A 27,860-nucleotide genomic window follows, 5' to 3' on the forward strand; every position below is an offset into this window, starting at 1 on the left:
TTGTACAAAAGGAAGTAGTATTTTAAGAAAACTAATGGACATATGTCTAGACAAACATTACAAGCATTGATTCTTGTGTTTTTTTAGATGTAAGTTGAGTTTCCACAAAATTGAAACAATTTGGGATTTATAAAAAGAAAATGATATCACTAAATCTTCAAGATGCAACTGAACTCTTGTAGCTTATTAATCCTCCAACATGCAGATTTCCAAAAAAGGGTTTTAATAGTTATTGTTATAGTTATTATCACACTATTATCATAGTTTCTAAAATAAAATTTGAACAGAACTCATTTTACTCAACTAAAAAAAGTCCAGCATATTCACAAGACTGGGTACGATTAGATATTTTTTGTTTGGAATAAAACCACCCATAATTAGGTTGATTAATTATTTTTATTTGTCATAAAATTATGAATTATGATACAATTTGAAATTAACATGCTATTTGGCTAATCGAAAATTACACAAATGTAACATTCATTTTTAGACTAACCTTGTCTGATTTCTATGTTTTACTAAACAGTTGATTTCAATAATGCGCAGTGAAATATCACTCAGGTTTATTAACTATCCCAAAAATAGAATAAAAATTCCCTTTCCACAAACCATACAAAATCAGGTTTCATGAATTTTTTTATGAAAACTGTAATCTACTTTCTTTCGATTAAGTAAAAATTGGATTGTTGCGTCAAAAAAATAATTCAAACCCTACACCTCTTGCCTTGCTTGTCTAGAGAACTTTTTAGTTTTTAAAAACTAGAAAAAAAATTCATGCAGATTTCATATAAAAAAAAGTTTTAATATAGCTACTAATAAGAGAGCTGCTTCAGATTGAAAATTTTGACCAAAAACCGTTGTTGTGCGCAGCGAGTGAACGCTGCAACCAATAATTAACTTTACCACATTAATTTGTTGGTCTTATTAATTTGCACAACTTTGTCCATCAGTTCCTTTGGTGTATCTCTTATAGTTTCGAAGATCCCTTCTTTGGCAACTATTATTACCAAATTTGGCACTAGTCTTGTTCAGTGGCTATCGACTCACAACATTTTAGTTGTTCTACGTTGTGTTTTCAGTTTTCTCAAAATGTTTAAGACAATTAGTGATCCCGCTGATTGTAAGATTCGTTCTGTAATAAGATTTTTGAACGCAAGGAATGTGAAAGCGGCTAAAATTTATCGTCAACTTGTTTACAGGAAGACGTGCTGAGTGAAGGAATGGTGAGAAAGTGGATTAGAATGTCCAATGGCGGCCGAACAAATGTGCAAGATGAGAATCGGAGCAGTCGCCTTTTCTCATCACCGATGATATCTATCGATGAGAAAACTTTTTCACCATAATTTGTCCTACCCAAATCCTTTATTGACTGGGCAAATTCATCATTAATACCAACTTTGTCTGAGTTTGAAGCTCAGTCAACTTTAGAGATATAAGAATCACAGACCCTCAACTAGAGCTAGACGTAAAAGAAATGTAAGTAATTTTATGAATTATTGTTAAAAAGGGACTGAGGATTACAGACATTACAGACTAATTATTTCATTCATGTTGATTTAATTTATTTACATTATATTATAAAAACATATTTCTACCTCTTGGTTGTGGCTTATAATTAACCTACAAATAAGAATACACTTACAGCCTCCCAATCACAAGAGTTAGTACTAAAGAATACAATTAATTACATGTAACAATACTGTACACGACATAATATCACCTAAATAGTGAAAGAAGAAAGATAAACTATAAGAGAAGATTACCAGGATTTTATGTATGTGTATTATCTTCCACATGTAAATGTTTGAAAACAAAAATATTCAATGTAACTGTTATTGAAGTTGTTCAAAAAAGTATTTGGGTGTAGCTTATAAAATAAACATCAAGTAACAAATTAATGGTTTTACTTCTAGATTTATATATTTTGTATGTTAGTGTGTTTTACGTAAAATATAACACAAATATTACATTCTACTTTTAAAAATCGATTAAACAACTGATTAATGTAACATAACAAAAATAAAGATGGTAACATTTTTTTTAATCATACCAATATTACACTTTTATAGCAAATAAATATTCAGTTCATTTCATTTTTCTTTGTTACACAGAAAAAACTGTTTAGTACATATTGATATTAACAGTGAGCTAAAGATTCTTGCTTTATTAAATTAAACACATGTCTTTGATTAAAAAAGCAAGAATTTTAAGAAGTTCAAAGCATCTAATCCAGTTTTATTTTGTTTACTAAAATGAAATCCAAAATAATAATAAAATAGGGGATCTATTTACAAGTTAGTAGTGTTAACAATGATACAGATTTGGAAATATAATACTTGGTAATTTATTTAGGAATGTGTGAGCCTTACTGTTAGGTGTGGTGTTTAATTATGAACCATAATTTCAAAATTTGTGCCACTAATTTAACATTTTGGACCAGGTTCCTGATAGGTCTAATAAAAAATCATATTAAAAATTATGAGTTATCCAAACTGTTGGAGTCAATTTATATTTTTGCCAGTAGAGTCTGAGTCAGTTCTACACTGAGAAATACACAAAAAATGTTCAACACAAATGCAACAGATGTTAAAAAGCTGTTATCAATATTATAAACAGCATTGCAGTATTTTAGTGACAATTAAAGTGCCTAATAAACACAATATTGTATTGAGAAAGTTATTTTCTTAATTCACCTCTTGCTCAGTTAAAATTCAGATATGTTTCAATAATGTGCACATTGTAAATACATGTAGAAACAGTAAATTTGGCTACAAAGCATGGGTAAAAAGTTTTAAAAAATGCCAAAAAAGTTATCATTATTCCTTTACAAAAATCATATTTCATTAATTTTTAAAATCCGTACTTTAGTGTGGTTGCAATTGGCCAGAGTGGGTAATCTAAAAGCTAAGATACTAAGCACTGGTTAGATCAAGATGAACTACTTACAGTTTGTTACAATTAATTAATTAAACCAAAAATATAATTAGAAGAGAGCTCAGCTGAAATTTTCAAGAAATCAAAATTCCTCACCTTATTCAATGAAATATATATTTTCTTTAAATAGATTAGACTATGATCAATGATTAAACTTCAAAGCAAAAATTGCCTCAATATGCAGTGAATTAGATCATCATTCAAGTGGTAAAGCCACATTCTTATGTTGAGCATTTACACATTTTTATATTACCAAACGTATGGAAGCACTAAATAAAACTGAGATAAAATTTACAGGACTATGCACAAATAGGATTAATCAAACTTCTCATTAATTACAGCTACAATAGTTGTCACAGAAACCATTGTATCTATTGCTTGTTTGTTTTCTTACATTTTTGAGAGTGATTATCTCAGGATTGATATTAATGAATAATTGTTAGTACAGTAATAATTTATAGAACCTATGTATTATATAATTAGTATAACAATGAATAAAAATCCTTAAAAGTGAATAGTTAAAAAATCATGAATTAACAGATTTAAAGCAGTTAAGATGGGGAGGGTTGATTCAATATGACTGTTCAGTTTAGCTCAATTTCATTTTCCTCTTAAATCAACCATTTGAAATCTGATGCTGTTGCTAACTTGACTCCTGAAATCTGGAATCATGTTCGTCTGAAGGGATAAAAAATAGTCGGCAATGAAGAAGCTCCCTGCATTGTTTCGACATCGGAAACACTCAGACTACAAAAAGTAGTGCAATCTAGGTCAAGAGGTATTCTCATTGTCTAATCAGATTTCAGATGTTACATATAAGAGGAAAGTGAACTGGAGCTAAACAACATTCGCATTAACTGATTTACATAATATATTGAAAGAAATATATGTAGCTTAGTGGATTTGCTTCTTTACACATAGTACCTATACAAAGTTCTGAAGTGAAAATGTTCTATTATTTTCATGTAAAAATATTTGTCATAAACTAAATATTTCTAGAACCAATAAATGTTACAATTTATTTATGTTAATTTTTTGTTGTATCATATAAAATAGATATAAAAAACAGAATTAGGCAGTACAGGTTTTAAATATTTTTTATGTTACTTTAATTATACATAATTAAAATCAAACAATAACGTCAAAAATAACGAAACAGATTTAACTGATCTTTTGTTAATAACGATCAAATACATCCATTTAGATGTATAACAAATTATATTTTGAGCATTGGATTTGGTTAAAATAAGCTTTAGACACAAACATACAAGCAGATGTTTTGAACTGTTATACAATGCAATTCCTTACTAATTTAACCTAAAAAGTGGCTTTTTAAAATTTATTGTACATTTTATTTTAAAATTGCTTTAGAACATGTTTAGTTTCATTATAGTCACAATTAAAGTAATATTACATTTTTTCAGGATATTACAGAGAAAGAAATAAAATTTAAACTATTAGTTTATTGCATTAAGAAACACCAGTTGCTAAATAAAAGCTACACTACTTTCAGTCTGAATTGATAAAAATATTGGGCAAAGTGAACAAAAGTAGTTGTTCCTGATACATACCTTTAAACAAATTATAACTAGGTTTGATATGAATAAGAAGTAAGTAGAAGGGTAATAGTAATTATTCCCTAGTTGAAGCTTATATTTCTCAGGACGTGCTAGATATTAATTTACTTTGAAGTGAATAAAGTTGCTAGTTCTTCGGTCTAGTTGTATCTTATATTTTTCAAATTGGTAGAGCACACTTACTTTTCTTGCCATCTATTAGTTTGTAACAGATTGTCTGTTTGTACACGTTATATATGAAATTTGTCACTATATTTGAAAGAGTGCCAATAAGATTATTCTACTGTAACAACTTAATAAATAAAATTTTGATAGTTTGTTCCTGATGGTCTGAAATCTAACTGAAAACTTTATTTTGTTAGTTAGTTTCTAATTGTATCATAATTTATAATTTTATAAAATATAAAAATAAAAATCATCAGACACAAACAATAAAATAACCTAATTAAATTTGAACACAGTTTTTTTACTCTAACGAATAAAAGTCTGCTGGTCCCCACATGCACAAGACACCACCATTGGATATTTTTATTTTTAAATAAATCACCAACAAAGTTTAAATGCGGTGTTGAAATTGTTGTAGATGTGACTTATGTGAATTGAACATTTTGTAAATTAAAAGCTATTTCAAAAACTGAGTCTTTACATTAACATTATTACATAAAACAATTGTAAAACAAAATAATTATTATATTCTTTTTCAGTTAGAATAAACTTAGCTGTGATGAATTTAATTAGGTTGTTTCATTATTTTTATATAATGGTGTTTAGTTTTTATAAAATTATAAATTATGATACAATTAGAAACTACCATGCTACTTTGATAATCAATTATAAAAATGTCAGTAACAGTCATTTTTACTCTGACATTGTCTGATAATTTCTGTTTTACTAAACAGCTGATTCCAACACTGTGTGCAGTGAAATATGTCAGGTTTACCAACTATCTGAAAGTAGAATAAAAATTCACTTCTCACAACCATACAGAAATGAGATTTTATGAATTATTTGATGAAATCCATGAGGAAAGAGTATAAATATATGATATTTTTGAAATCAGTACAAAATCTACTTTCTTTTACCTGAGTAACAAAATGGGCCTTTGCACTAAAACAATTGACTTGAACCCTACACCTCCTGCTTGCTGGTCTTGAAAAAATTATAATTACAATATTTAAAAACTAGAAGAAATTTCATACATATTTCAACGCAACAAACGTTTCAAAATATGTACTAATAAGAGAGTTGTGACAGTTTGAAATTTTTGACCAAATTAAGTTTTTTGTGTGCAGTAAGTGGACAATGCAACCAATAATCAACTTTACCACAATAATTTGTTGGTCTTGTTATCATGCACAACTTTGTCCATTTAAGCTTTGTTGTATCTCTTACTGTTTTTGAGACCCCTTCAATGTGCATAACATTTGGAACACACATATATATGATATTTGTTTAATTTGGCCCAGACTAAAATGTTATAGTTTGTTGAAATTAATGTAGAATTTATTTTTAACAGTATAACTTATTAATTTTTGTCTAAATATTACTATACTGAAAACTGGCTATGTGTTTACGGTATGTGAATGATTTATATCTATACTGTGCTCTATCGTTAGGTAATTGTTGTTTCTAATTTTGCAACTATGATAAAAGTTTGTAAATAAATTTGGTTCAGAATTAAAATGCTAAAAATAAATGTTTTCAAAAAATGAAAAACTTTTAAAGTAAAATACAATAACATTATAGTCTATTGGAGAACAAACACCAACAATAACATTATGTTTGGTGTTTTTGGAAAATTATGACCTTTTATACGTACAACAATTTACAAACAAGAAAAGTTACTTTTTTACTATTTCGAGAAAATGCAAAGCCTAGAGAAAAGTTGCTCTGTAATGTATGGTATTATTATAAATGAATTTAAAACGTACCAATGTTTGTAGTTTCACTTCATAAAAAGTTATTCCTATGTCTAGGCAGTATATTTTACTGAGTAGATTCTAATTTTTATTCCCTTTGTCCACTAAGATTATATTAGTTACCATTCTTGTCAGAAACATGTATCAGAATTTGTACCACCATGGAATAATCATTTTTACTTTGTGTCTTTTAAGATGAGCATTCCCAGTTTACTTATTCAATTTCAAAGTATTTGCACAAGTCTTAAATTAATATATAACATTATTTAAAAAGAATATTTTTTAAAGATTTGCAAGGCAAAACTGGTTATCTTAATTTAAGTGCTTTTAGGCACAATCTTCACCCCATTAAAATTTGTTCAGTTTTTGACCATATGTTGGCCATTATTACAATTATTTTTCTTATAATACTTCCTTAAATAAATATGAGTAATGCAAAAAATTTGTTGCGTTAAGTCAAATGTTTCATTTAGTATTTTTAATATAGAAGAATAAAAACTATATTACAAATATACTAAACAATTTCTTTTAGTTAGTATAATAAAATAAATAACCTTTAGTAGAATATTCAACTGAGTATAAAGCTAACACTTTGGATGTACTTGCAGGTAGAGTTCATTATGACTATTAAATATTTGGCTATAATGAAGTCTCATGTGGAACTTCCCTCACTGTCTCTCTGCCAGTTACAACAATATCACGTGGTCCAAACCTTTTGCTTGGTTTGTTATCACCTCCATCTGCCTCCCTCTTTCTTGACCGGATATCTCCATAACCAGAAGAGTCCGAGCTTAAGTCTTCTGGAGCGTTCCCGTCGAGAACATACAAGAGAGATTCACTGAGTGGCGACCTAGGTGGGTCCTCATGGCTTGGTTCTGATGAAGGATCAAAGTCACCTGTACGGCTAGAGAAACTGAGGTCCACTGGGCTTGCAGAGAGGATGCTGCGGCTAGACAAGTATTCCTTGAACGCCCCTGCCAGTGAATCACCTGTTTCGCTGAAGGAGTCTGAGGTCTCCTCCCCCTTCACCCCCCAGGTCAAGTTGGCCAGGTGACACAGGTTGGAGGCAGAAACGGCTACAACAGGCTTGCGGCTGCGAGGTGTCATCATTGTCTCCTGTAACAAGAAAATTGTGGTTACAATCATCTAAAATATCAATAAGTTTGTACTTGCTAATTCAATTTGTTCTTAAACTGATGACATGTTATACAAGCTTATGCATCATATTAAAGGCCTTTGACAATATAATTGCATCTGAGAAGAATAACATACCAACGTCAAGGTGGCTCCCAATACCAAAAACATATGTTGACTGAAATTTTAATTTTAAGATCCTATATATTAAAAACTTGACTAAAAATTTATAAAAAGAACTGTTATATTTTAGAAATTAATCGTCTTTTTTAAAGAAAAATATTTTACAATTTATTTTGGGCTGCCTTTTGTCACATTGATTAAAATCTTGTAAACCTTAAAAATATCCTATTTTATTTGGCTCATTTGCATATTCAACAGTTTTTGCTGCGGAAGTTACAGACATAATCTTTTGTGAGTTTGCTCTTTAGAAAGACAAACTCTTAAAAGTCCAGAATATTATATGCACAATACCTTATCCTGGCCTTCATGAATATATTGATACATTATAGTCAGTGTTTTAATGTTATGGAGAACTAATCACAGCATCAGAAAGCTGACATCTCTTTCGCCAAGGTTCTGGTTTAGGGAACTGCTAGAACCTTTATGTTGACTAAAAGTCAGCGCACTCTGTAGTTAGCCATAATTCCTGGCTTTATCTCCATATTGTTCAACAAATATTATTACAATAAGTTTTACAAAATTTTCATATAAAATATCCTCTACTTATGGATATTAGAAGTGTCTATTTAAACTTTTAAGCTAAAAGTGACTAAGTAATACCAAGTTAGTTGATTAACGTTAATATATATTCATGCACAACATTATACCCATGCATCTGCACACAGACTATGATGATAATAAGATTTCCCTAAGTTATAGTTTTAGAAGAACAACACTTAATATTACAAAACAAGATACAATTTCAATAGACTACTTTAATAGTAGACTAGTGTACCAGTTAGTCCCTCACCAAAATTAGGTACATGCTAGTAAGCTTGTTGAGGTTTCCTGTTTGAAACTCAGTTGAGCCTCATTTTTGCTGTATGTTTAATTTTGTGTTTCTAGACATAATTTAATAATATGAGTTAAATACAATTTTCAAATACTCCTTGTGTATAAAAATCATTATTTAATTCAATGAAGGAAGTCTGAATGCACAAAATATTAATGGACATTGTATAGAATAAGGTCTATAAAAGTTTAGACTTTATGATTTAACATTTTTATCAATCTTATTTATGTTTTTCAAAATAAAAGATAGAAAAAATTTTCAGTTTTCAAATTGGGGTTTTTCAGTTTAGGTGACAAATTAATATGGTATACAATTAAAACATTATCTTAAATTTTACTGGTCGATTCTTTAGATTTAAGAACATGAGTCTAACCCTTTGCTTCCTCTCTCTTCTTAGATAATATACACCATAACTTTGGCCATGGCCATCTAATCATGCATACATATAAACTGTATCAGTTAACAACATAACACAACTGAACACTTACCTGAATGTTGTAAATGATGTAAGGATCTCAACGTTAGATGTTCAGATTCAAATTTTACATTGCAGTTACAGCTGTGAGGTAGTTGTTAAGCCACCATATAGTATTTATCACTTCATTTGTGTGTACTTAACTTATATATAACATGGTTGGATGAGCTGAACTGTACCATATTAAACTGTTGAATTTGAATATAAGAAGTTAAATGCATTATTGAAGTGATAAAACAATTTACTTGTACAAATTTGTTAAAGGTAATTAAAAATGAACCCTTCAACAATAATCATTTGTCTGACAGATGGTATGAGTTTTCCAAAATTGTGGTTCACTATGGCGTGGTAAACTAGAATAGAGTATTATTCCTTAGGAGTTGGGGTATGTTATTCACAAGACTATTTCATTTAAAAGATATTTGAAACCTAATTTGGTTGTCTAAATCTCAAAGAGATGTTCTTCATAAGTTTAGGTTTCACTTCTCAGGAAAATCACTACCCCATTCCATTTGCTTGGTAGACGGGTCTGTTTCTAAACGTATGTCACTATCTATAGAAACAAAAGGCCCTATTTTTAATGCTTTAATGTAATATAGTTTAAAGTTTAACCGATCTGAAATTAACTGTTGAAAAAGTTTCTGTAAGTAAAGTTCAGTGAGATAGTGTAGGCTACTTTCAGCTATTTACCTGGTTTGTGCCTTATCCTGTTTTAGACAGAATGTTTTACAGAACTGTGTGTTGACCTTCTGCAATTATGACATTTTGTTCTATATGGCTTGGTCTCCATTCATAGCATGTATACATTATACATACACATTGTAGAAGCTTCTTATTGGAATTCCTTAATTGATTTAAATGCAATAATAATTACATTTTTATTTGTGTGAGGCCTTTTGTTTTCAATGAAGATTTTAATCTTACATACGAGGTGTGTTCAAAAAGTATCGCGAATTTTGTGTATTTTCAAAAATTATTTATTTATTCGTGAATATCTATTTTGTCCCATTCAAAGTAATCCCCCTGGGATATTATACACTTGTGCCAACGTTTTTTCCAATCTTCAAAGCACTTCAAAAAATTATTTTTGTTGTATCTTGTTCAGCTCCTCCTTCGATGCCGTCTCTATCTCGTCAATCGTGGCGTAGCGTCGTCCTTTCATGGGCCTCTTCAGTTTCGAATGGCACGAGCCAATCGATATGCCTAGGTCCTCGGCAATTTCTCTAACAGTGATTCGACGATTGGCCAATACCATTTTCTTCAATTCATCAATTTTTTCGTCTGTTGTCAAAGTGCTCGGGCGTCCAGCACGTTCTTCGTCGTTCACATCTTCTCGGCCTTCTGAAAACATTTTGTACCACCAATAAACGTTGCTTTTGTCCAAAGTAGCTTCTCCGTATCACAGTCAACATTCGGAATGCATCCGCGCACTTAATTTCGTTTTTCACACAAAATTTTATACAGGTTCTTTGTTCCATTTTTTGAATAGGTAAAAATCGAAGACGAACCAAAACACGTGCAAGCAAAGCAGCTGTCAACAATTAACTGAACATTCAAAATGGCCGAAATTGTCAACATAAGTGAGAGAAATATATACCAACATAACGCCACAAAAAATTCAAAATTCCCGATACTTTTTGAACACACCTCGTAAACCCAAACTATATTGTACATTTAGGGTATCAATTTATTTACATGTTTAATTAAATTTGTCATTTCAACTAAAACTAAGGAAAAACCATAAATTAAAAACTTTCACATTGAAAAAGAAAATGCTTTACTATAAATTAACTTTTTACATTAGTTTTCAAATCTTTGGTTTAATGGACAAAATTGTGTGCATTTTCAGTAAAAAAAGAAATATGCTAAACAAAAAACCAGAGAGTTATTTTTTTTAAACATCTTTTTAAAAGCTTATATAAGCATTTTTTTTTTACTTCGCAGAACATTTTTGTAAACATAATCTTTAGATCTGGTGTGGCCTCATGTACTTGCACCAATGATCGCCTTCATAATCTGATATGCCAACACATCACTTATATCAGGGGTTCTCAATCTTTGTGCCTCCCTCAGTACACTGACTTTAGATTTACAAGTGTTAAAATTACATAAGTAACGATACTATTATATCAGTCACTTTGTATATTAATGAGAAGGTTGGCACTGTTTGTCGTTCACTTTCGACATCCATCAATATGTCTTGATCAATATGTTGATTTTAGATAAGCTAATGTTGATAATCCGGACTCACAGAGGTATGAGGATGAAAATTGCACTAACTACTACAATAACACCTTGTCTGTCTAACTTTTTATGTTTACTTGTTCAACAAACTACAGTCCATTACTAACAAACCGTGTAAGCGTCACAGTATCACACAATTGTAATTGTCTCAGTATTATTTGTCAAAGTTGATTTTGCCTTGACCAAGAAGAAATATATAGATACACAGGTCTGGGAAGCCTATTTCTGTCAAAAGACAACTAAGAAGGATTTTATAACAGTCTTTAAATTTATAGTACGAGCTAAAGAGTAACTTTGTCTTTGATATCTGTATAGAAATATTAGACCAAGCACCACATGTTTACTATTTGCTCAAATGTACAGTACAGTTAAAAGCTAGATATTTTTACTAAAAGGTTGAATAGGAAGTATTGTTACTACCAAGCTTACTCTATGCTTTCAAGACTATAAATGTAAACAAATTGAAAATAGTGGTTAAATTAATTAAACATATGATTGTGCTGTCACAAAACAGTGTTTACACAGACCAGTTGATTACATTAACATGCTCTTTCAATTAATAATATTTTTTGCTGTAATGGAACTTAAGAGACCAAGATGGCATTTTTCACAACTTTAGAGACCAGTGGGGTGTAGCCTGGAGGGATTTTTGAAATACGAATAGGCCTATATATTAACCAAGGATCCCAAGAATGTCCATGTAAAATTTCAGTACAATCTGTACTGTAGTCTTTATCTGATTGAGTAACACAAACTGTGTGTCTGAACAGACACAATTAGAATTTTACATAATAGTTCTGTATATTAAATAAACTTCAAATGCATTGTTTATGACATCTAAAGTCCATTTCATAATTAGCATATAGTTTATGTAAATTGACATGTTGTATGTTTACCTAAGCCTAAGCTTCTCATAATGTCAACTAAAATGAATAATAAATAAATAAAAAAATCTATGAATAGTATGGAAAAATTGTTCCTTTGTTTAGATGTTTGTGATAATTCTATGAAGCAACCCATGATGTGTGGAATGGCAGAGCATTATCCCGCAAACAAGTTATGACCAGATTTCTGAGATAACAACTACAGCAAGGTGGTGGGACACTCATAACTTTGGTAGATGGGATGCTAAACAGCCAAGTGTTTCTATTTAATTGTCAATGTAGAGTAACTTTGGACGTTTATTTCAGGTATTTAAGGAGAAAGCACCCTCATTCAATAAATGGGTAAAGACAATATTTCTTTCATTTTAGAATTCCTTGACTACCCTTCCATCTCCATTCTAGGGAGAAGCATAACAATTAGTCAACTCCTTTATTCTTGACAATGGAAAACAAAAAATTCAGTTTTGAAATAAAAATTATTTAAGATGTGCAAATATGGAAACGTTGTGGTGACCCTAAAAATATAGTTGTAATACCAGACAGATAACATCGCATACGGTCTCTATCAACCAATTTTAGAATATTAAATTATCAATAATATATTTTATTTTCATTCTACATAACTTTTAATTAATGATGTAATTGTAATAATATACTATAAGTATAATGCAGTCAGTAGTATTAGTTTAAGTAAAGCAGAGGGAGAAGATATATAATGTAGAGTAGCATATCTCCATAACTCCAGTCGTGTTACCAATAAGCCTGAAAACTTTCCATATATATGGAATATATATATAGGCCTAGGTATAAAAGAAAACAAAACACGTTTCTTCAACTCAAAATGCTTAATATTTCGTTTTATATATATATATATATATATATATAACGAAATATAACTTCAAAATCTCAAAATTATTAAGTTTGCCTTGAAATATTGAATTGTAATGTCATTTTAAATTGCAATCACTGTCTTTGTGCCAAGCTGTGGAAACTCTAAAATAAATAAGTACGGATATCACTCCAGATACCACTATATATATATATATATATATATATATATATATATATATATATATATATACAAAGACAGTGATTGCAATTTAAAATGACATTACAATTCAATATTTCAAGACAAACTTAATAATTTTGAGATTTTGAACTGGTGAGAGAGTGAGTGAAATACATGTGAGCTTAACGTGTTCAAAATCCTGCCATGACTGTGCCAAATAATGGCCATTACTTCTCCCCCCAATAGTTTACTGCCTCAGAATGGAATGGCCAAGTGGACTCCCCTCAAAGTGGTATCGTTCCAGACACTAGCTAAACAGATCTCAGTAAATTCCTACCTGTTTCTAAGATTTAACTGTGCACCTATTCTGCATATGGAAAGTTTTCAGGCTTATTGGTACCACGACTGGAGTTATGGAGATATGCTACTCTACATTATATATATATATATATATATATATATATATATATATAAAACAAGACATTTTCAATATATATATATATATATATTGAAAATGTCTTGTTAAGACGAAATATAGAGAAATTTTATGCTCCTTTTTTCTATTCTTATTCAAGATATATATATATATATATATATATATATATATATATATATATATAATGTATTTGAATTTGTTTACATTATAATACATAATTCATCTATAGCAGCTTTTATATACAACCCAAATAAACATATGAGCCTTGAATACAATATGGATGTGCACTACTCACAATCAAAAGATGGCATACACTCACAACAAACATTTTGCACAGATCTATTGTTTTATACCGTACAAAGGTGTCAAAACGGGTGTTGGTTACCTATTATTACACTACATTAATTATAACAAGCTGTGATTCCTGAGAAAATTGCATGATCTGTCAGACAAGTGATTATGGTTCTAGAAAGTTGATAAAAGTGTAAAGTGAATGGTTCATATTCCTAAGTGATAACAAAAATACATTTCTACTAGAACTGTTTCTAAGTCCTAAAATGAAAGACTAGTCTAGATGCACTAAGTGCAAAACAAAAGCTGCTTCTACTGCACGATACAATACTCATTACTGCAACTACACTGTACTGATACAATCTGAACGAATTCGGGCCAAAATTTCCCAGTTTTCAGAATGGCAGTCATTACCTGCATGGCCTTGGACATCTGCTGGGTGGAGAGGGTGATGGGTGACATATCGTCAGCCGACGTGAGCATAGGAGAGGGAGTGAGCAGGCAGTTGCCACAGGCTGGCGTGCTGGTTAGTAAGGAAGTATATCGGTTAGCGGGGGTCAGCGGAGGTTTACTCACGGAGAGCTGGCGGTGCCTTCCCAAGCAGGGGGTGGTGGGGGTGAAGAACGGGCTGTTCTCTTTACCAAGGGAAGGGAGGGGAGAGGCCAGTTTAGGAAGGAGATTCTCAGGTCTGTCCTCCGATTCAACCAGCCGCTCAGGTAACTTCATCTCTCCCACAGTATTTTTCTCTAGAGGTGACTCCAAACAATCCACTTCTATATTGTCGCAACTCTTCCCGGACTTTAGTTTTTGGAAGCATTTTGGTGTCTTTGAGTCTGGGCTCTATAAATAAATTTAATAAATGTCAACCGGGTTCATGCAGAAAGCTTTTTAAGATCTATCTTAAAGCATTTTTTGGGAATTCCAAATGAAAGAAATCCATTCAGTGAAAACTGGAATAAGCACTGAGGCCCACTAAATAAGTATTCAAACTATTATTTAAACTATAGATAAAAATAAAGTATTAATAAAAAGCCATTCTTTCAATTCACACAAGCAGTAAGACCATTAGCAATTCATTAGCAGTAGGTAAAGAAAATTTGTTCCTTATTCCTCTGTATTTTTCCAAATATTTGATTATTTTAAATACAAAATAATATTACATCCATATGTTTATATAAAAAACATACAGTATTGGACCAGATTTTAATCAAATATCTATATTCTGAATTGTAAATCCAGATGTTATTAAAACAAAATATAAATTATTTCCTAAAGTTTAATAGGAGCAAGCATTTTTATTTCTCATTATTTAATATAGTATTTTCACACCCAGAAATGTTACTAAAAAAATACTTATTTAGAGTGATAAATTTAAAGTTGTCTAAATTCTACAATACATTTCAAACTAAATAAAATACATAAAAACACACAAACACAACCTACATTTAAAATTCACAACATTAAATATAGCTCTTTAGGAGAAGATAGAGGTCCATTGCTGATAAATCACAGCACATGGAATGGAACATAATATAAAGCTTTTACTTGTTTAAGTGTGTCATAAAATAAGTTTTACTTTGCTTGTATAGTCTGGAGGTACTACTGAATGTCACAAACAGATGTTTGTATGCCACAGTAGATAAAAAAAACTAGCCTATCTGCATTTATTTTTGACACACAAGAAATTTTGGTATAGCTGCTATATTAAGATGACTTTTATATTTGTATTTCTGTCATTGAGCATTCACTGGCATGATGTAACTGGCAGAGTGCAAGTAGCAACTATAAAATTCACATAAATATTTAGTGGACTTACATTGAGTACTTCTTCACTAGAAGAACGTTTCTTCAGTTGACCGATCTCACAGAAACCTCGAGCAGGTTTCAAAGTCTTGTTGAATATGTGTTTCTGTACAAGGAACCAAATATATACTGCAACTGACACTAACGTTTATAAACAGTAAAAAATAACTAAACATATAACACTCAAGCTAGCTTAACACTGAATTCAAACTTTAATTTTGTAATCATGTAAATACATTGAAGAAATTGGTATCATAAAATTTAGTGAACTATACTTAATCACAATTACTATGTTTTTGTGGAGAAGATTTGCACAGGTCAGTAAATGCAGTCATGTTCATAAGATAAAAAATAGAACAACTTATTCTAGATAATTTAAATATTTAAAACAAGGAAACTCTTCTTGGTGAATCTAGTTACACTATTCTCTATAGGAAATTTATTAAAACTATTAAAGTCTTAAAAAGTGGTTTTCTGCTATTAATACAATAATTCTTTTACTTTAACAGATAGAATTACTGTATAAGTGATTGTTACCTTGATAGAATCACCGAAGCTCTTTGTCCTAGTGTTAGGAGTGCCATTCCCATTCTCCTTGTTGAATTGTTTGACAAGCCTGCGCTTCTTGCTGCTCTCTGGCAATGACTGTATATGTGCGTAGAGTTGTGCTAAGGCCGCCTCTGTGGGGTTCGAGGTGTTCTCTTGAGCAGTCCGCTCACGGTCCACAAAACTGAACACAGTTGTGGCGGCACTGCTCTCATTCAGCTGCAACAATGGGCTCAAATATAAATTATGCACAAAACATTGTTAATGTTCAACAAATAAAACCTTTAGGTTACCTTCTAATCTAATGTAATTATACCAATCACAACAATAACCTCCTTTTGTTAAACACTCAGATTGAAAAACTCCACCATAAAATAACAAGTAAACTTCATTGAAAATCTATTTCAAACTTGTTCTAAAAATCATTGAATAGTGTAATAATTGTAAAAACTTGTGTAAGCCTACAGTCTAAGATGAAATTTTTAACCAAACATTTCTAAATTGACTTTATAAACTTTAATTTAAACCATGTATTGTAATTATAACATTGTTAGGCTACAGGCCAATATCACTCATCCCGACATTCTCGCCAAAATAATTGAGGAAAATTGTCCTTGCCAGACTCCTACAAACCATCTCCAACAGCATAATCTACTTACAAACAAACAGCATGGATTCCTTAGGGGTAGGTCAACAACAACAGCCCTGGTACAGCTGACAGAACACATCATAGACCAACTAGAGGAAGGATGTTCAGTAACTAGTCTGTTCCTTGACTTTAGTAAAGCTTTCGACTGCCTCAATCACGATCAGCTACTACAAAAACTAAGAGCCCTAGGCATAGGAGGTAAAGAAGCAGATTGGTTTTAAATGCTACCTCAAGGGAAGAAAACAACTGGTAGAAATAAATCACAACCCACAAAATTATACAAACTATAAAATTCAATCAGCAACAACTGAAGTGAGAAGAGGGGTGCCTCAAGGATCCGTTCTCGGGCCAGTGCTCTTCCTCCTCCTCACGAATGATATGCCAAACAGCCTGGGATGATGCCTGTTCTACTATAATGTATGCAGATGACACTGTGCTTACCATCTCTAATGAAGTCAATGAAATGCTCACAATAAACACGGACTGCATGCTTCAACCACACTAAACAATATTGCACAAATAATGACCTAGTATTAAAAGAAAATAAAAACCGTACAAATAGTTTTTAACACAAAAAACAAAATTACAAACTTATAGCAACCTCTCCCGGACCTGGAAGTAAGCAATGTGACCAAATATCTAGTCATCACAATTGACTCGAAATTGTCATGGGAAGCCCCACATAGACCAACTAAGTAAGAAACTCTCCTCAAGTATCTATGTAATTCGCAGAATTAAACAAGTATGTAGCATGGAGGTAGCCAAAGTTGCCTACTTTGCTCTTTTCGAAAACGCATCTAAGATACAGAATAGTATCATGGGGAGGAACATCAGCGTCCAACATGGGAAAGATTCTTATTATTCTACAAAAAACAGCAATTAAATGCCCTAGCAGGGCTACATCACCAAGAAAGTTGCCCCGGGAATATTTTAAAACAACTAAAAATTCTCCACAACAATCTCACTCTACATCCGGGAAACCATTCTGCATGCAGTCACTTCACACAGCAGTTAAGACATCAGGAACTACATCCATATAACACAAGAAATGCCACAAACTTCGCCCTGCCCTTACACCGCTTAAGCCTCTCTGAGAAGAAAACCCTCATACCAAGGAGCGCTGTTTTTTCAACCACCTGCCCGATTATCTAAGAAATCAGCCACCTCAGTGTTTCGCGAACCAACTAACAAAATGGCTACAAGAAAGGCCCTACTATTCAGAGTCCGAATTCTTGAGCACCTGACACAGTGCAGCGCAAGACAAGAGCTTCCTCTGGGACATCAAAAAAACAACTTTGTATTATGTAACTATGACACAAAAACTTTTTTACATTGTATAAATTTTACTAACCACAACTTTTTGTATTATGACACATGTACTACTATTCTCTATGAATATGTAAATAAAGAAAATTGTCTATTGTATATTGTCTATTAGTTGTTGAAAACATAAGAAATTCAATGAAATCAGTGAAAAATATTTTTAGTTTAAAATTTGATGGCTGAAGAAGACTCCACAGTGAGGCCAAAAGTGTTTTCTAGAATTTAATTGTGTTAACAATGTTTTGACGTGTGAGTTGGAAAACTTGGATGATAATCATTACACCGGTTAGTCTAAGAACTAACATACACAAAGTTACTTAGCAATATTTTTTTTGTATTTAAGCAACAGAAAACAATCTATAAAATCAATGGGGTTCTGAGTGAGATAGGATTAATTAGACGGATCCCACAGGGTTCTGTAATTGGAGCAACACTATGTTTTATCTATGTGAATGACCTTTGCAATACTAGACTAAATGCTCTAATTACAGTATTTGCAGATGACATAACAAAGCCCTTTGTTATGTAATTGATTCACAGGGTGAATAATATACAAATGCTTAAATTGCTTAAGCAAGCAAAATACTTGTAGAAACTGCTCTAAAATTAATGGAATTGGAAAAGTAAAAATATCTGTGTAATTTTGGAGAGTGGAGTTGGAAGTCTCATATTCTCAAAATGAAAGCAATGCTCTTATCAGGAATTCGACTATTCTGTCATTTATGAGACATATGCCCTCTCCAGACCATGTAATATCTTTATTTTGTGTTACTAAAGGGTAGGCTACAATATGCAATTGTCTCCTGGGGTGGAATCTACAAATCTGTTTTAATATTGAGGAATAAAATACCTTTGGAAATTATTCAAAAGTGGTATATAAGATTAGTGTTAAAGAAAAGTTCACATGATCTACCTCACCCATGGTTTATTAGTTTAAAGACATTACATGTAAGAATAGACGTATTTTAAAAGGCATTTTACTTGAAGAGTAGAAATTTTTTGTCACATGTACATGTATAGATGTGGACTAAGGAACACTTATAATTTTAGAGTCTCTAAACCAAATTTAACTTTTTACACAGACATTAATTATATAGCTCTTACCTCATTCAATAAACTTCTGCCAATTCTAAAAAATTAGCTAAAAAGAAAACCAAAAGTATCAAATGGATCAGATATTTGTAATAAACCAATGCGGAGTCACAATATGCTTTTAAGAAGTTCATCTAACATAAACCAATAATAACAAAAGGGCCCATTCCTGTCCCCCTTCCTTTTTATTTTCACCATCTTGTTTTTGTCTGCCGTGACGATTACCATTGGCTAGTGCCCTCTGGTCAGTCGTAGGTGGTTAGTAGACGAATGCAGACGTATTGTGACCTGTATCCTGTAGTTCAGTTTTAATGATTGGTGTTGTGTATAGATTTTTATTAAGTGCATGTTTTTAGAGTTAGTGAAGTTAACAAACAACATGGTGGTTGTGATTCCTGACTTAGGCGTGCCACAACGCTTTGGTAACATTTGTTTATTTTAACCTAGTTTGTAATTATGTATTAGGTTAGTTATCTACCTGAAGAAGAGATCAGATTGCAGATCTCGAAACGTAATGTTACTGATTTCTTGTTTCACTGAACGATGGCAAATGTCCGGAAAAATCCTGTTTCCTTCATTGAAGGTGTCCTGATTTAGATTTTTCATTACACTTATTGAATTCTTTTGCAGTAATAATGTTGAACACACAGTTACATACATGGACATTGCAATTGTTTTACATAGTTGAACCAAACTCAACTTTTCATAATAAAAACAGTGCATACATTAGGACTTAAACTTGTAAACTCACATAAGCATCTGGTGACTGTTTTCTACGCTCCCAGTACATCTTGATGTCCGTGGCTAGAGCTGTAGGTATCCGGAACAAATCCAGGCCTACTGAGATCATGAGAGCCACCACTTTGCTTAGACTCTGTGACGTGGAGTGTAGAGCCTCTGGTGGCAACTGCGACACACATCAGTACAACATTACGGTCCTCCAGTGATATTTTTTTTTATTACATCAAAAAGAAAACTGTTATGAGAAATCTATACATGACACTTTTTAATCATAATCTACGCACTATTTATTTTAAAAAATGATAAAAATTAAGATCAATTCATTTGACTGAAACACATACTTTTCTGGGACACAAGAGATGAGGTGTGAAAAGTGTTGCAAGATTCTCTGGAGACATCTTGTTCTCATTTTGGCGTCTTGCCACAAGGTTCAACAGTTGTAGAACATCCCGCAGAATCACCCAGTTGTCCTGTGGCAACAACAGGACCAGCAGTTGCAGAGCTTGTTGCAACCGATCATCGTTGGGCTTGTGAGAGCAAAGTTCTGGACACAACATGTATCGTTATGGGACTGTATGTTCTCAGTGAGAGCATATCTTAGAATAATAAATCTATGGAACTAAACTCACCAGCAATCTGGCAATATGCAGGAAAGTAGGCCTCTGTCAGAAGGGGTTCCTGAAGATCTGCAAGGTAGGTTTTAAGAACAGACGCACAATCGTGGACTGAATAATAACCATTGTTCAGGTCAATTATTTCTCCACTAGTTAAATGAGACTTAAGTTCTTGTTGTCTTGTTAACTTCCCAGTTCTTCTGAATATACCCTCTTGAACAATATCTAAAACCATAAACATTTTATTACAGAATTATCAATTTTTCTCAGCAATCATATAAACTCCAGTAATTATATTAAAAACATTTTTTACTCTTTACCAGATGTATTTTACTTAATAAACATGGGGTTATGCTTATAAAAGGAACTGTCCAAACTTGTCTGGCAAAACTTTCTACGGTGCTCAAGATATTTTATTAGGAACATCTTCCACTAAATTCTCAGAAGCTAGAGTAGACCTTTTAGCATAGGTACTTCAAAAAATATGAAAATTCATGAAACTGAATAGAATTTAAAGGATTTTGATTTTAATTCACAATTGGTAGATTAGAATGGAATTTGAGTTCTTGTACTGCTATTTACTTGCAACCAGAACAATTTTTACAACTTATATAGTAATATTATTGGTTTACATAAATTTTACTGTTATGTGCAAATGTATAAAAACTATGAAATATAGCTTTAAATTAGAACGGTTAATTATAATAAAGCTATACAAATCTAAAATTTCTGGCATGCATCACAGATATTTAAAATTAAGCAAATTGTTGGTTATGTTTCGGTAAATTAGTTCAACCATTATAAGAATTTTATAAGATTCCTAAAATTTATAAGATACATAACAAGATTCCAAAAATTTTATAAAATTCTAGAATTTTATAAGATTCCAAAATTTATAAGATACATAAATTGTTAAACCTTTAAATTACTATTATTAGACTACCTAGAACGGCATAAAAGTAATAAGGTATAATCAAATTAAATACAATATCATTAAATACAACTTTCTTAAAAGGTGGATGATAAAATTAGACCTTCATTAGCTAATCACAAATGAAAGCTAGATGAAGATTTCAACTTGAAATAGTGAAGCTCGAAAAAGAATTTAAGTTGACAAAAAATTAATTTAAATAAATTCGAAGGAAAAAGACAGCTTAATTTTTAATCAAGCTTTAGTAGATTCTCCAAAAACAAACGTGCAATAAAATTTAAAATTCTTCAAATGAACGAATTCAAAGCAACTTGGAATATAATTAGATCGAAGAGAGGAAGATGTAATTATTATTATTAGTTGGAAATACTACAGTACTATAATTGGAGGTGATTTCAATAGCAGGTTTTATACTACCAAAACTGCAAAAGACTTTCTTAACATCTTAAGACCTTTACCTCTTGAATAAAAATGCAACAAGAGGGAAAAATATTTGTGTTTCTTTTGTAATTTCTTTATCATTTCCTTATCCAGTCCATGAGGGGGTTCTTCTTAATACATTTCAAAAAGAAAACTCTCTTGACAAGAAGTATCTCACAACATGTAAATAGCATTAAAAGAATATCGAAAGTCTCTCTTTATTTTGGGTGTTATGATTGGTCACCCTCAGTGAATACATCGAAAGAGCTTCTGAAACACCATTTATTAAGATGTTTGAGGTTATTCTGAATAGTTTAAATCATTACCAAGTTGTTTCAAAGGTAAATACAGAAAGAACAGAACACAAAATCAAAAATAAACAGGAATGGTACACACCTGAATTAGCTACTATGAAGGAAAGGCTTTTGTTTTTGAATAGATTAAGGAAATGTACAGTTAACAAAAATAATACAAATCTAAATAAGAGTTTTGTGGTTCTGTGGTAACTACTTTAAGTGGTTAATTTTAACTATAAATGATGTTCTAAACACCATCAAGGAATGAGAGGTTCTGACAGTCTAGACATATACAGTATGTGTAATAATTTAATGAAAAGTATTATTCGTTGTGTGGCTGAATTTGGGCAGTGTCCACTAATCATCTGCTCCATGACTGTATTTCCCCAATCAACTTAAAATCTCACAAGTACGTCTAATTTTGAAAAGGGACCCTAAGGACCAACCTCAAAGTTACCTCCCAATTTCTGTAACTCCTGTACTAGGTAAATTCATTGAATCATTAGTTTGTAAGCAAATTGCCTCTTTCTGAAAAAGTAATAACCTTTTAAATCCTTCACAATTTGGGTTTAGAAAGGATAAATAAATTTTTAATGTATTAGATCAGCTAGTTAGACTAATTAACTCATCTTTTGAGGACAAAGCTTTGTTCAGGCTACTTTTGGTGACCTGAACAGAACCTTTAATTATTTTGATAATAAAATTCTAATTTCTAAATTAAAACATTATAGATTTTTGGGGCCTAATCTGGATTTTGTTTGCATTGTATCTCAATAATTACAAGCAATTGATTTATAGTAATGATAAATGGTTGAAAAAAAAAAAAACTCTTAAGTAGAGGGGAGGTTCACAGGACTCCGTCCTATAGGCATACTTTTGAACTACTTTTCGAATGGTAAAAATCTGCTACTAAACTGAAAAAATTAAATGTATTTTTCAACTAAGCAAAACCAAAAAAAAGTAATCTGGATATAAAAATTAATCAGGACTTATTAGCTGGGATGATGAATAAAAACATGTTTAGGGCTAACTATTGATAGCAATTTATCTTCTAGACAAATCTTGTACAGAATATAGTAAGTACAACATCAAAAGAAATTTATAAATACATTATGATAAATGCCAAAAATATGTTATTTAGCCACTTTAAATACCATTCATTATTCTTTAATACATTTAGACTTATCATAGGGAATATGTATATATGGAGCCACTTCTAAATATAATTTAGATAAAATTCTTGCTATATAAAAAACGCTATAAGAAAAAATACTGGGTTTAAAAATTTAGTTACTATAAAAAACATATGTTCAAAGCTTAAAATCCTTACGGTTTATAATTTATATGTCTTAGAAACACTAAAGTATATCAAAGAACATCACAAGGAAGTTCTATTTGAAACAAACCTCTGCTGTAACACTCAGATCCAAGTGGTTTTGGACAGATATAATCTGGAAGTTTTACAAAAATAAAATTCTTTACCCAGTTGCCAAATAAAATTAAGATGGAGCAAAATTACAATAAACTTCAATACAAACTAAATCAATATTTAACCAAGAAAGTAGCCTGCTCTAATGCTAAGAACATAAAATAAAGAGAATATGCACCCCAAAAAATGATTAGAATCGATAGAAACTATTTTAAATGTTTCTGTGTTGTTATCACCAGTATTTTTGGCCCTTTTCTATTCTATAATTTAATATAGTTATTTCTCTTGACTATTCAAATACATTGTTATGACGTATGATTTATTGAATTAAGTATATTTTGAATTTGATACTTTTTAAAGTCAAACTAAAAATGGTATTTTTTAAGGTTTTAATATAGAACATTTTAATACTATTTCTAATACAAACGTTCCTCAGAACAATAATATAGAAATTCTGGTTTTATATCAAAATGTCTAAAACTGGGCTGGCAGTTTTAACACATGCCTCTGATGAAAACCAGAAAGACTCGACAGTTTTGGAACAGGCTTTAAAGAAATCACTTGACAGAGAAAGGGTTAAGAGTTCCAAAATAAACGCTTTACACACAATAATACAATACAGTACAACACAGCAGAACTCTAATCATCCTAATTGACTTTCTGTAAAATAATAAAAACTGTTAAATCAATAAATAGCAAAAGTGAGAGTGTGTGGGGCATAGAGGTGCAGTACAATGCATGTATATCTGCATTGTTACTATGGTCTATGATAGTCCACAGGTCTACGTGAAAGTAGCACACTCTATTCAAGATATTCAATAAAATACAACTTTACCCAAACAAACTAAATTATTAAATTTAATCTTGCCATTTCATTTATATTTTAATAATTCTTTAAACATTATTTGCAGCATATTGCTAACATTCTATCGACTACATTTAACTTCATCAAAATAATTTGAGTTTTCCAATTTATTAATACTTTTTGCTTCAATCTAATTTATGAAGGCCCAATCGTCGACTAATTCAGATCTAGGCTAATCTGAATCGTATTCAGCATCCTCATTTGTAAACTGTTTTAATTTGGTTTGTGATATGTATATGGTGATAAACAAGCAAGTGTAAGTAATAAAATTTAAAATAAAACATTAAACAATTTAAAACAAAATTCAATACATTACTATATAAGTACTTACTTTCTTCTTTACTGAGAAATTCTATAAGTTGGTAAACTTGAGATATTCCATCTTTTGTCAACTGAGGACCTTCTGAAGTTTTCCCAGGAGGTTTGGTTTTCTTGGTAAAAGGAACAAAACTCCACTTTACTGATCTTAGCTTTGATTTTTCTGGCTGAGAATCACAGCTGGAAAGGCCACCATTTCATAAACAAAAAGCAAAATTTCTCTTATTTTGTATTTAAATCTATACTAGTACTTAATGATCGCAATCTATTATATCTTGTCAATATCTATCTCAATACACTTCAGTATTATCCCATTTGTTCATTTTAGATGAAAGTTAAAGCATTTTACGAAAAATTAATGTGAAGGACTTCATTAGCCACATGAGTACCAAAAACAGACTTTTGTTAGTAAAACTATGTTTTGTAAATAATTTATCTACAGTACTTCTATATGCCAAAAGAGCATAAGGGATCATTATGTACCAACTCAGCACAAATGTATTGTTTTTACATCATCTAATACTTCAATAACATTTAGTAGGTATATTGCCTTCATAAGACTAGACAAATAACATGTTAATTACATTTAAACCATTTAAAAACCATACAGAAGCATTCAAATTTCAGCTGTAAGTAATGAGGTAAGGTGGCCAGTTCTCAGGTAGGTCTGACAGTAAGATAGTTCAATTAGGTGTTCGTTTTCATTACCTTATCTCCAATAACAACAATAAAATTGTATTATAAACAAGTCGATCCTTGGCCAGGTCCAACAATCAGAAGTTAGTTTACGTGAGTTTGAATTCACTCAAGAGATTATTGATTGCTTTTCCTTGTGATGGCATTATTACTCAGTTTATACATAAAGCCAATTGAATAACCAGCTGTAGTAAAAGAAAGCTTTCATATATTGAGATCCATACCGTTTGTCTTACACTAGTGCTCAATTCTGGCCAAGGTTATTTGTAGGAGACAAAGCAACAAGTGAAAATATGGTCTTACAGATTGTTAGATCAAATGCAAACAATACACAGAAAGAGTAAATAGCTTGAACTATGTCATCAATAAAAGCAAGATCCTTGTAGGACTCTTGAAGTGGCAGGAGTACAAGCGTTGGGTAGGGTACGATAAGCGGACCCGGTTTTTTATATCGAAATTGGCTAACAATATTACTTAACCATAACCATCGATATAATCAATCAATACTGATTAATTATTTTGAACAGTTAACTTAAATAATCCAAATCAACAGCTGTAAACACTTTAAAATAGTACACGTAAGATAATATTCCAATTTTACATAAGTAACATTTGATTATTAAAAATGGCAGTAAAACTACATTGACATTGTTTTTTGAAAGATGATAAGACACGTTTTTCGTGGCTTCAACATGTTGGACTAGTACCGAAAAAACCATTATGTGAAATTTGTGGGAAAGAAACAACTGTAACTGCAAGGGGAGCAAATATGGTCGTCTTCATTTTCCTAATTTTGGTTATAATAATTTGTTTGATCACTGTATAAATATTAAATTCGTTTATTAATTTAAAACATATGATTGTTATTGAGGACTATAGTTACTTTTATATCGACTGATAGTCTAGGATTTGAGATTCGAATATTAGGTATCGATGATTACATTCTTCGATATAAATAACCGGGTCCGCTTATCATACCCTACCCCAAGCATTTAGAAGTAGAGCCCATGTATCTAACTATAAGTGTCCTGTTGCCTAAATAAGAACTACATTACTGCAATAAAGTGCCATCATTACTGCAGAATAAAGAATTTGGCTATCAGGTGGTCATTAACAACAGTGTCAAAGGACTTTGTGATAATAAATTGCACTTAAAAATAAAGTGACGTTAAGCCTCAAGTGCCACTCATTATCATTTGTAGAGTTAAATATGTGGTTGTACATATTTTTCTAAACCTATATAAAGGCCTATAAATTATAGATTTATTACCTGGGTGCAAGATTGACATAGCCTAGTTCTAAAACCTCTTAGAAGGTACCTCATGACACACTATCTTGGCTAGCTAAAATAAAAAATAATACTTACTCATCAGTATTTAAATCCAACACAAATGATAAGTGCATCCGAACTAAAGTGTGGAATTGAACAGGATCTTCAGATTTCAATTTTTTTGCAAGACTCCAATCATTGCTACTATCACGTTGTAATAGACTTGCATCAGTTTCCATGTTGATATTTAAACATTTGAGTCTTAGTAGTTATTACAGTTCAAACTAAATAACATACTGAACGTGATTTTATCACAAACTTAACTCCTGATGAAAAGATTAAACATTTTACTATCAAAATAAATATATATATATAAATATCGCAGTCAAACATAAGTATCATCGTTATCGTGAGATGTTATTAGGCTTCCCTTATGCCTATTGGAGCAGTTTGAAGGATGCATTCTTGACATGAATCGTACAGGTCCATAATAGTAAACAATTTATTTAACAGATAAATAATAAATGCAATCATTACGACAAAATGTTAAAACTTTTAAATAAAACATCGTATAAAATCAGTATATTATTCATGATGTAACGTACTTATAGGTTAGTATTTTATAACACGTATAAGCAAACTAAACAAACAAATCGTTTTCAATTTATACAGTTATGTCGTAAAATGAATACTTATTCCATGTGACACATATATGGAAGCCACGTTAATTCTTTTGATTTCTTGCACTTAAAAAGAGAATCTTCAAACCTAAATTAATGAATTTGAAATTCAAACCTAAACACAAAACCGTTCAACTCAACAGTTTAGTGTCTGGTGAGGGGTGTTTGTTGGTGTGATTCTTGAGACAGACCACGAAATAAATTGGCAGGCCACAGCAAAGAGGAAGCCAACACAATCACTACCACCGGCCACCACACATAAAAATCAC

The 27,860-nt window shown here is 31.2% G+C and overlaps 1 protein-coding gene across 3 annotated transcripts; it reads right to left on the minus strand.

Annotated features, from left to right (window-relative positions):
- Window positions 1–1,545: 1,545 nt before the first annotated feature.
- Window positions 1,546–27,745, minus strand: LOC124373990 (rho GTPase-activating protein 19). Of its 3 annotated transcripts, none has more exons than XM_046832298.1 (9): window positions 27,008–27,745; window positions 24,959–25,125; window positions 20,702–20,911; window positions 20,414–20,616; window positions 20,083–20,238; window positions 16,259–16,486; window positions 15,735–15,827; window positions 14,333–14,758; window positions 1,546–7,546 (listed from the first exon to the last, which is right to left on the minus strand). In XM_046832298.1, the coding sequence occupies exons 1-9, from the start codon at window positions 27,148–27,150 to the stop codon at window positions 7,070–7,072; spliced, it is 2,103 nt and encodes a 700-aa protein (XP_046688254.1). In that variant the 5' UTR covers window positions 27,151–27,745; the 3' UTR covers window positions 1,546–7,069. The 3 variants fall into 3 exon arrangements, with proteins under 3 accessions (XP_046688254.1, XP_046688260.1, XP_046688266.1); XM_046832304.1 differs by having other exon boundaries at window positions 14,495–14,758; window positions 27,008–27,743; XM_046832310.1 differs by lacking the exon at window positions 14,333–14,758.
- Window positions 27,746–27,860: the final 115 nt, after the last annotated feature.

This window comes from Homalodisca vitripennis, chromosome 1, assembly GCF_021130785.1.
Source record: "Homalodisca vitripennis isolate AUS2020 chromosome 1, UT_GWSS_2.1, whole genome shotgun sequence".
NCBI lineage: Eukaryota > Metazoa > Arthropoda > Insecta > Hemiptera > Cicadellidae > Homalodisca > Homalodisca vitripennis.